Raw genomic sequence first — 11482 nt, 5'->3', positions numbered from 1 at the left:
GAAGGGTCTATTGGCACATAATGCCATTACTCTGTCAATATTCGACAGATTCCTATGAATCTTTGCCACTAAAGTAGTCTTGTGAAGATCTACTTATTAAAAGGATTAAAACTTAACTCCCTCCATTATGTGATATGGTTGACCATCCCGGCCCATAACGTTTCAACTTCTTTGCCCTAGCTTGAGAACTGCAAAATAAGCTATAGTTTAGGGGTATACCTAATATACACAAGGATTGGGACGTTTTTGAACTTTTAAATTCTTACGTTTTAAGCTCATTTTTCTCAACGCCATAACTTTTCTCATTTATAGTTATATCGGTTATGAAATACACTCATGAGTAGCTTTAAAATGGTATATCAAACATGGATATTGAGTTTGTAGTCCTGGATCTGGAGTTTTGCCTTAAGGGTTAAACCTCTCTTTCAGTGAGATAGGCTCAAAATTTCTGTGATTTGTCTTTGGGAAGAGTGGGCAGATTACCGTAATTAAGGTAGTGTTACACGAGAAACCTTTTAACCCAATACAGCGCAAGGACAACTTTTAACGCAATATTTTAATCCGGCAAGACGTTTCAGATCAAAAACTCGCAATGTGTTTATCGCTTCGTTAAAAATTGTCCGCGCCTATGTGACACGATAACTTTTAACGCAACAATGTCAAGTTAGAAATTGTTCCGTGAAACATCACCTTAAATTCATGAATACAAGCCCCGTGGGCTGTTGTTCGTTCAACGTGCTATGTTAGAGGCTATGATCGGGGGATGGGCGCCATACATGGGTTGAAAGCTCTAATCAGTAGCACTTGTTGATAGGAGAGCTATCATTCAAAGGAAATTAGCGTTTCAAACTAACTTGGCAAAAAAAAAAAACAAAAACAAAAAAAAAAAAACAGCCTAAATCGTAGATTTTTGGATGGGCTTGTTTTCAAAGTGGCTTATATTCAGAAATACCGGGATGAATCTTCGCCTCACTTTATTCTAGGTTAAGGGGGATTTCACCTAAACGCCATTTTTCCGCCACTTGACATGGCTTTAATGGAAATATCTCGTTCACGTTTAAATCAATCCAAAAGCTCTACCATCATCCCGTGAATCTGTGTTGTGGGGTGTTTTGTGAATTTTTGGGTGCTTTTTGGGTATATTTGGGAGGAGTAGTTTTTCTAGAAGGATTGGTAAAATTAAGAGAAATAAGAAATATTGAAGATTTAGTAAAGTTTTAAAATTAGAATTTGTAGTTAATAACACCAAGTTAGTCCCCTAGGGTGCTTTTGCGTGGGTATCAACTGTCTGTTGATGTTCCAAAAATCATTTTCTTTGTTCTATCTCTTCTTTAAAACCTCCTCAAATTTCATTCAAATTTAGCTGTAATCCCCCGTTAAGGTAATCCGAAACCCAACAAAACTTTGCCATTGGTTCCGGTATCCATGGGCTTTGAAATTCGCTTGGATCTAGAATCACGGAGAATAGGTGAAAAATTCGCTTCCCTCTGCGCATCCTGTTTCCTCGCGGATGACAATTTTCGCGCGCGTTCGTGTGGTTTTTTATTTTACTCTCCCCTCCCTAAGAAAAATGAGGGATTGTTCATAGTCCGAAGTTTAGTACCTTGTACAAGGTGGTTCTGGCTTAAATGAATCTGTAGATGGAGGTATAAAGTTTCACCATTCAAATCAAGATATTGAGCAGTAAGTCACTGCAAATGGTGCTGTTCATTAACAATATTATTATTATTATTATTATTATTATTATTATTATTATTATTATTATTATTATTATTATTATTATACAGAGGATTTAACATGGCAGCACGAGCATACAAATTTTATTTTTGAGTGTTAAAATATTGTTTTTTAACACGAGAAAATAAAATTCATATCTTCAAGACATCGTTCCTTTTATTTTATACACAAATCTATCGCTCGCTTTTTCACACTTTGCATAAACAACCACGAAAAAGTGGCAAATGACGTCATCAATGTCCACACTAGTGAGGATATGGAAAATATGCCGCTTGGGTCCCGGATGTAGTTTCGTATGAATTCTAAGAGTGGTGTCTTTTCCAGTAAAACTCTCATGTCTATAAAATAATATTATTAATTTTATGTAATGATGGTGGTGCGGTTTATTATGCTGTGAAATCCTTTAACAGGAAGTTCCAGTATAAAAGGGGCCTGGCCTGGCCTGGCCTGGCCATTCTCACCTTCAGTTACCAATCAATCATCAGAACGTAAACAACTGACAAACAAGAAGTGTGTATTTCTACGGTTCTTATCGATAAAATGGCCTATGTTTTAAGAATAACCCTTGTTAAATATATTAGAACTTGATATCTTTTATTGCTGTAGTGATATTATAACATTTTGAGGCATATTTCTCCCAGGGGGGGGTACTCGGGTATATTAGTGACGGGGACATGCGAAGACCTTTTTTGGGTTTGAAATTCTCGGCTTGGGACTTTTTTTGGGTTTGAAATTTTCCGGTGGACTTTTTTTGCCCTTAAGATTTTGGCGAGGACTTTTTCTGGGGTTGATGAAAATCGTAAAGCCTTATTTTGTGATATGAAAAGAGACAAGATGTTCCCGTTTTTGGTTTTCCCAGGAGCTTATGACCCTAAGCTCCTGGTTTTCCTGAACAAACATATATTGCGCTGGACTTTGAAAAATGACTGCAGTCTGCCTAAAGTTTTGTGACAGATACACAAGGAATGAATAAAGTTGGATGCATGAAATATCTCACATTCTCTTGGTGTTTTATACTTTTATTGTTTTTGATGCTTAACAAATTTGGACTTTTTTTAGGTTACGTTTTTGGCTGCTAGACTTTTTTTGGGTTTTCCTTAGCGTGACGGGACTCTTTTTGGGTTTCAAAATTTGACCTCATTCGCACCTCCCCGTAACTAATATACCCGAGTACCCCACCTGGGATATTTTTCAGAGGACTTTTGAGTCAACAACGTGCCACCACTAAACAGCGTCTAAATTTGCATCTCACGCCCACAAAGGTGTGAAATGAAGGAGGGGCTTGCCCTTTTATAGCCAAACTTCTTGTTTAAGTGTAACCAAATTTCCATTCGAGCTACTGAGCCGTACTTTCCTGTGCTACTGTTTATGATGCTGTAAAAAGTTGTTCTAACTTTTGAGTCTCAGGTTGAAGTACTGTTAAAGTGCAGCAACTAAAAATGAAAGCAGTACTTTCCAATGGTGCTGTTTAGTTTACAATGTTCAAATTTGCAATTTATTGTCTAATATCTAACTTAACAGGTCAGACAAACTAGAATCTTCCGCATCATTATTCTGTATTGAATGGTTTGGATTGTTGTTTTTATGTAACAGTGGGGAGGCATCATCACTTCGAACAAGGAAATAGGCATCTCGTTTGTGAGCAGATCGTTTGGTCTGCAGCAGCAGAATCAACAGGGGAATGACAATAAGCAGGGACGTCAACACAACAAGGATGATAAATTCCACGGTCACTGCAGATAAAACAAAACCTGCATCAGCATATTAATATTAGACATGACTGTTATTTCCAGTCCAACAAAGCTACACAGTAACAGTGTGAGGACTAAGCTACATTTTAGTAGGATACACCATGTCAGAGAAAAATGATACCTACAATCTTGGACATAATAAAAATAGAAATTAACCCCTCCCTCCCAAAATCAATGAAGAATTCACACACAAAGCAAAATGAGCCATTTTTCCATTTTTGAAATGGGGGGGGGAGGGGGGGTGGTCTTAATTTTTCATTTGATTTGTCCAAGATGAAAAACGATTTGGGGAAACATTTCAACAAGAAAATTAACGATAATAAAACAGCATGACGTTTCGACGACTTCATATCGTCATTGTCAAATGAGAGAAAATGGAAATAACGGAAAGGCATATTTATAGGTATTGAAAGTGAGAAAATAAATTAGCATGAAAGTATTCAGGTAAAGAGTTTCGCATGAATGGAGCAAAAAGATTGCTGATCATCTGAGAGTCACAGAAGAAAAGCCTCCCCTGGTCAATCAGCAAAGTGTAGTATACGAATTCACGTGTGATTTGTGTGATACAAATTATATTGGGTACACTTGCCGCCACCTACATCAAAGCGTTGAGGAGCATAAACATTCTGTGATCGGAAAACATCTCAGGGACGCGCATGGTTTAACACCTAACAACTTAATTAAGAACTTTAAAGTCATAAAGAAATGCCATGACAAATTTGAATGTTTGGTCTACGAAATGCTGTGGATCAAGAACAAAAGACCGAAACTGAACACGCAAGCGGATTCCATTCGCGCGAAACTCTTTACCTGAATACTTTCATGCTAATTTATTTTCTCACTTTCAATACCTATAAATATGCCTTTCCGTTATTTCCATTTTTACTCATTTGACAATGAGGATATGAAGTCGTCGAAACGTCATGCTGTTTTATTATCGTTAATTTTCTTGTTGATGTGTCCAAGAGTTAAAAAAAATTAACCCCCCTGCCCCCAGAATCAATGGTAAATTGACGTGCAAAGCAAAACATGCCATTTTTCCATCATTGAAATGGGGGGGGGGGGGGGGGAGGGGAGGGGTAGTCTTAATAATTATTTTTCTTTTGATTTGTCCAAGATTGTAGCATGGAATCAATCAGAGTATTAACAATCCACCCCCACCCCCCCCCCTCCCCTCCTCTTCCCGTAGTCACCCTTGGGTAGGATGCTGGTCCCATGCATAGAATTAACCGATACAGTACATGCGTAGTACTTACATCGAGAACAAGTAGCTTGGCCTGGTTTTGATGTGAAAAAATCATTCTTACATTTTGTGCATGAAGTTGACCTGAAAAAGAGTGCCTGGTGTTAAGTGGAAGGAATGAATTAATTTTAATTAATATTGATCCCCAACCTTTTGGCAAGACTGTGACCATTACAAAATTCATTTTTGTCTTCGTGGTAGAAAAGACAAACTGTCAGTATTAATTATTATTTAAATACCTCTGTCAGTGAAAACAAAAGTTATGAACTCACCCAGCCTTTGAAGAAAATGTATCTTTTGCACATGGTGTACAATTTGCACTCTTGGTCTTTGAGCCATAAGTACCAGGGGGACAACTGAAAATACAAAAAGCATATTTTTACTGAAATTTAACATTCATGTTGCCATTTTTTTTTTTCGAGTATGCCTGTGTTATTTACTGATGAGTACATCATTCTCATTTATTCACCAGGATTAACATATTCCATCACATTATTTCCATTGCACATATGCCACACATTGACATTCCAATCTTAACAGTATGGAGGATGTTTGTTGTTTGTCCCATGAACCTGGTTTAATGGCCTTAGCTCCCACAAGTCTCCTGTAGCTCAGTGGTAGAGCATCCAAACTAGTAATCAGAAGGTCTTAGGTTCAACTCCTGATAGGAGCACTCAGATTTTTTTTCCAAGTTTGTCATTTACTGATTAATATATCATTCTCATTCATTTTTTCACATCTGTTATTAATGAATATTAATATTGTTATATAAATTATTAAAAAGTTGAAAATTACTGCCACATGAAAGTGAAACATAAAATATAATTGATTGAAATATGGTCTAACTTCAGCCAACACACAACATTATTTTGTATTCTAAAGCCCGACTACTCTTACATAATTACAGGAATTCTTTATTAGGAACTGTAAAGGGTTCATTACAAAAATTTATCTGGAACTGGTGGAAACCCTAAAATTCAATGTTTCTGTTTTGTTTAAAATTACTCCTGACACAAGTTAGTTTTCTGAAACTACAGCTAAAAATTTTTATAGAATTTGTGCATTACAAATACAAATTTATTATTATCTTGATAATCATTAAAGTTACTGTTAATAATAATAATAATAATAATAATAATAATATTATCATTATTTATTATTATTATTATTATTATTATTTATTATTATTATTATTATTATTATTATTATTATTAAATTATTATTATCAGTATCATTGACTTGTTATTAAATAAGTTGTTGATTATTTGAGTGTTCAACCTTGCACATTGCATCACTGTTTTGTTCCCAGTAACTCCTGGGCTGTAACTGCCAACAGGACATGATTTGCAGAAGATTCCACTGCTCACAAACTGCCCTGGGGAACAGTGCACTATTCAAAAGAGAGAAAAAGAAGCTTGTTTTAAATTTTAACACCATGTCTATTAATACATCTATTTCATGTGGGGTTCCAGATAATATCCAAACCTCTCCCACTCTCCCCCCCCCCCCACCCCCTAGAATTTTCAGTTTAGCTTCATATTTTCCCTTTCAAATTTTGGCTTTTGAGACCACCCCCCCCCCCCTCCCCAGATTTTCCAATGATCATCCTTCCTTCCTACTAGGCCATGCGTGCTTCCTCATAGCCCCATCAATATCAATCAGTACGGTTAATTTTTTATTTTGTTACATAAAAGAGAAGGAGCATAATTACAAAGCTGATGAAGCCATGTCTGTGTTCTTAAGCAGTGAATTACCTGGGCAGTTATGGTCCACAGAACAATTGTCACAGGACATCTGATGAACGTCATGTGAAAACACGGGAGGCACAAACACACTGCCGTTAACCATATTGCAACTAAAATGGCAATGCTGTTGATAACAAACAAAAGTAAACAGACTCGAGTGAGATGGCAGAATAATACTGACAGCCATGCACTGGAAATTGTGATTAATTAGTGCCATACTTCCAAAACATGTTCACTTTATTATTTCTAATAGCTCCACACCTTTCAAGCACATATAATCATATATGTTCTCATAAACACCCCTGGGTGGTAAATCCAATCATTAATCTAAAAGTATATCAAGTAATATTAATATCAAACATGATGATTTCTAAACACTGAAATTACTGGGTTGAAAAAGCGAGGCACCTTTCTATAGCTTTCACACATACGTCACATTTTTTACACATTTCACCCTTCACCCTACACTCTCTTTGTATATATGTATATAGCGCGCGCGGAATATTTTCTCATCCCTGATGATGCCGTTGATCGGCGAAAGCTTGGATTTCAGTTTTTAGTTTTTAGTTTTTAAACAGCAGTGTAAGGCCTCAATTGAACAGTTTTTATATACTATCTTGAGTGTTAACTTCTCAAACCACTTCTAAATTTGGAGAAATTCAAAGCAAAAAATCACTGAATGTTATGATAATTAAGATCACATTTCCAAACCTCAATCATCTGAACCTTTGTTTTTCATGAATTATTAATAACTTTTAGAATAATTATATGCAAACTTTTAAAAGGTTAAAAAACTTGAAAAGAACACCTAATGGTTTTGACTATTCTGCAGTCATCTTCATGGTGATTATTACTGAGCAAGTGCGACAAACAACTCACCTCCAAACTAGCTGAAGAATAGTTATCGATAATTCTTATAACAGGGCCTTCACTGGAACTGCTTGAATCCTGAAAAACACAGTCTTTAACACCAGCTGTGGTCATACCTTCCAGTTGAAAAATTGATCCCGCGAACACTTGATTTTGATCAAAATGGCAATCACTGGCATTTAAACTACCAGAATGTTGTACTCTTACCAGAGTGCCAAAGTTGTCAACAAACCTTGTGGTAAAGATACTTAGATGTGAAAATTGTGAAGTGATCATTTTTAGATCACCAGAAAATGCCTTGCTACCTTCCACGTGTGAGTTGATAATGAATGCTTGATAAATACTGGATACAAAGATGAGAGGCCCGACATTGTGAGAGAAATTACAATTTATGATTTGCAGCATGTTTTGATGTCCCGGTAGAGATCTAACTGAGATTAATGGTAACTCCTGTTGATAACCTGAACTGTTTGAAATGCCGCTGCCTTGAAAAACAATATTTGATGAACTTCCAATGACACTGAAATCTGTTCCTTGCACTGTACATTTACAAATGGATAAGTTAGACAAGAGGACGTTATGTAACACTGAGTGGCCACCTGTCCAGTGTATGTTAATTAGGCTCATTTCACAGAACTGTACGTCTAGTGAGAGACTGACTTGCACAGCTTGTTTGTCTTGCCTGTGGAAAACGTTCATACAAATTTGAGTGAGGCAAAGGGGTGTTTGCAAGCACAGTTCCTCATACTGGGACTGTAACATATTGTTCACACACAGAAGCAAATCTGACCCTGATATGCCAAACTTGAACTGGAACAAGCTTGCACAAGAGGTTAAAATGAGCAGGGAATCTTTTCATGTGCTATTTTAATTCAAATATATTCCCCCGCAAGAGACTCCATTGCAAGCTAGATCCATTTCAATGCCAAGAATGCAAATATGATCTATATCAAACAACTATAAAGTGGTATATATTTCATTCTGGCAAAGAAAAACATAGAATTAAAAGTTGGATGCCTAATGTTTACATCCCTGGATGAGGGGTATACCAGCAATAAGGTGTTTGGTGTTTGAAATAACTGATTGTGAGGTTTTGGGGTTATGACTTTTCTGGTGGATTTTTCTAGATGAAAAGCCAGATTTTGTAAGAGACATTTTTATGGTTCTTATGCAGAGGAGAATGGACTTTTCTGGGTTGTGTTTGGGGTCACTGGAGTCTTTCAGGTACAGTGGAACCTCGATTTTATAATATGGCAAGGGGACCGCAAAATCACATTATTAAATCGGGATATCGTTGTAAACGAACTCCCGCTTTATAAAGAACTGTTGCCGGGATACAGAATATTGATCGTTAAATTGGGAATATCGTAAGATGGATGATCGTAAAATCAGAGTTCCGCTGTAGCACTCTTTTGGGTCTAAAAACTTGGCCTCTTTTTCATTTCACTGTCATTAATAGCAATAAGGTATACATGTACATGAGTACTCTGTCCTCACCCCTGGGGTGAATACTTCCCCAAAATTTGGTTGTGTGTGTGGTATGCTGCTTGAAACCCTTACCAAAACGTGTGATTTCCCTAACCTTATTTCATACCCTCCCCCGTGTCCTCACCTGACCCCCCTGAGGTTTGCACCATGCTAGTCCTGACTTTATAATACTCAGTCGTTGTTTAGCTTTATATAATAAGCTGAATTCTACACCCATTCTGATTGGCTCTTACTCAAGATCTATTGGAGGACAGACGCATAGATGACGTCACCATATATTTAACAACTTTTGCTTCTTTTTATATAAAACAAATAGATTTCATGTTGCCGTGCGTCTGTTCAGTAATAGATCACAGAAGACGTCAAAATGTGGTAAGAACATCAGTGACTCACTCTTTTTTTTTCTTAACTCACATATGTAAGCTAATGCAGAGGCTCAATTTTGTAGTTTTTTTGTTTAACTTCTTTTGTTATCTTAATTTTTTTCTTCTTTTCTTTTCTTTTTCTCGATTACTTAGTTGTCTTTTTTTTTCTCTTTTAAATTAACAGAAAAGTACTTTGTAAAATTCAAATACTGTATAAGTGTAAGTAATTTATATAAGTGTAAGCAACCTCAGTGTATTTGCGTATTTAAATAAAGCGTGTTAAAAAAAAAAAATCAGTGACACAATCGGCTGCGCCTCGTGTGCCACATTTGCTCTTACTACATTTTTACGTCATCTGTGATCTATTACTGAACAGATGCTTGGCAACATGGAATCTATTTGTTAAATAGATGACTGTCAATAACATTTTATGTCATGGTGAGTATCGACTGGATTTGGATGAACAGACACCTTAATCTCTTTCGCAAATAAGGTCATATGAAAAGCATCAAGCTCACCTTTCTCCCCATAAAGCTATCCTCTTTAAGTTCCATCCACTGCAGTCCAGTTTAATGCTGTCAAGCTCGTTGTAACTACCCGTTGAAATGTTTATAAGGACTGAGCTAAAATTCCTTTGCACTGCCATCTTGATAGCGTACGATATTGTGAGACAAGCCGGGTTCTTTTTCAAACCACAGCTAGGTTTATTTTGCCCAGACGTGGAATTTACGAAAACTGAATTTTCTTCGGATACGGCACATGGTGTATGCAAATTCCATTCCGCGTGTGAAATTACCGCCAAGGCAAAGAGAAAGATCAGTTCGAAGCCCCTAAAACGCACGATTTTCATCTTAGTAAAGACAAATTTAGCATCTTTTCAGCTGGACTCTCTGCATCATCAAGTTTATGAGTTGGACTTTACCATCATGCGCCCGCCACGCGTCCATTCCTGAATATTTTTCACACGGGTCTCCAGGGTCTTTTTTTCAAAATGGCGCTACGGGCCATGATTGGTTGCCCAGATCCCCCCAGATGCTTGGGGCCGAGCAGACAAAGGAATAGACCTCTTTCATAATGGAGGGCATAATTACGCGGGATGCCCTGAAGGGGCATACCGTGTCTTAAAACGGGTCGATTTCTTTTTACGCGGGATGCCCTGAAGGGGCATACCGTGTCTAAAAACGGGTCGATTTCTTTTTTTACGCGGGATGCCCTGAGGGGGCATACCGTGTCTAACAAGATGCCAGCTTTACTGGCATTACGCGTGATGCTGGGGCTGATTCATTTTTTCCAACTGTATGCTTCGCCGATTGATAAAACTATCCTTGCTAATGGAATAGTTTGAGTCACGACGATCGCGTTAGGTTGTTTTCCTTGTGTTACGCGACTCAGACTTTCACCGGAAATGTGTGGAATTCCATTACGATAACGTAAGCTTCTCAATGACCTCTTTTTAGTCTCGCGTCGTGGTCAAGGACTGTCAAACAAAGCACGATTCCTTCGCCATGAACTCACCAATTTCTACCGTTTTAAATGTCGAGTGCTTCTTAGAAGTTATTCTTTCGATTTGCCGCTTCAAAATGGTGAAATTTCCGTTTGAAAACGGCACACTTGAGTCCAGAACATGTTATAAACAATATCGCCCCAAATTTAATCCGTTTTTAATAAATAGATCAAATGATGCGTTGACGTCACACAGGTAGGGGTGAGTGGGTCCCCTCCCTCGCGATGTAAGCGACAAGAATGGATTTTGATTGGCCTGCTTTTGTTGAAGACAATCAGAACAATACACCCCGAGTAGGAGAGGGGTGAGTTTAATGAATATGCTATACTGGCATTACACGTGATGCCCGGACTGATTCATTTATTCCAACTGTATGCTTCGCCGATTGATAAAACTATCCTTGCTAATGGAATAGTTTGAGTCACGACGATCGCGTTACGTTGTTCCCCTTGTGTTACGTTACTCAGGTTTTCAAGGGAAATTGCGGGAATTCCATTGCGATAACGTAAGCTTCTCAATGACCTCTTCTCTGTCTGCAGTCGTGGACTAAGACTGTCAAAGAAAGCACGATTCCTTCGCCAGGAACTCTCCAATTTCCACCGTTTTAGATGTCGAGTGCTTCTTAGAAGTTATTCTTTCGATTTACTGCTTCAAAATGGTGAAATTTCCGTTTGAAAACGGCACACTTGAGTCCAGAACATGTTAACAATATGGCTCCACAATTTAATGCAGTTTTAATGAAGAAATCAAATGATGCGTTGACGTCACACAGGTAAGGG

General features: G+C 37.5%; 1 protein-coding gene across 1 annotated transcript; it reads right to left on the bottom strand.

Annotated features, from left to right (window-relative positions):
• Positions 1-1735: 1735 nt before the first annotated feature.
• Positions 1736-10261, bottom strand: LOC146478480 (uncharacterized). The gene is made up of 7 exons (XM_085112029.1): positions 9718-10261; positions 7356-8028; positions 6486-6600; positions 6010-6121; positions 5004-5087; positions 4745-4815; positions 1736-3470 (listed from the first exon to the last, which is right to left on the bottom strand). The coding sequence occupies exons 1-7, from the start codon at positions 10047-10049 to the stop codon at positions 3247-3249; spliced, it is 1611 nt and encodes a 536-aa protein (XP_084968155.1). The 5' UTR covers positions 10050-10261; the 3' UTR covers positions 1736-3246.
• Positions 10262-11482: the final 1221 nt, after the last annotated feature.

The sequence above is a fragment of the Pavona decussata genome, unplaced genomic scaffold, assembly GCF_977016875.1.
Source record: "Pavona decussata unplaced genomic scaffold, jaPavDecu1.1 SCAFFOLD_64, whole genome shotgun sequence".
Classification (NCBI taxonomy): domain Eukaryota; kingdom Metazoa; phylum Cnidaria; class Anthozoa; order Scleractinia; family Agariciidae; genus Pavona; species Pavona decussata.
Note: the sequence above shows the minus strand (reverse complement) of the source record. Positions and strands in the feature narration are given on the sequence as shown.

Coding starts and splice junctions, on each gene's coding strand:
- LOC146478480 (XM_085112029.1), bottom strand. CDS start 10,049: ATGAAAATCGTGCGTTTTAGGGGCTTCGAACTGATCTTTCTCTTTGCC. Junction 6,122..6,485: donor TGTGGACCATAACTGCCCAG/GTAATTCACTGC, acceptor TCTTTTGAATAG/TGCACTGTTCCCCAGGGCAG. Junction 5,088..6,009: donor ACAGTGATGCAATGTGCAAG/GTTGAACACTCA, acceptor TTGTATTTTCAG/TTGTCCCCCTGGTACTTATG.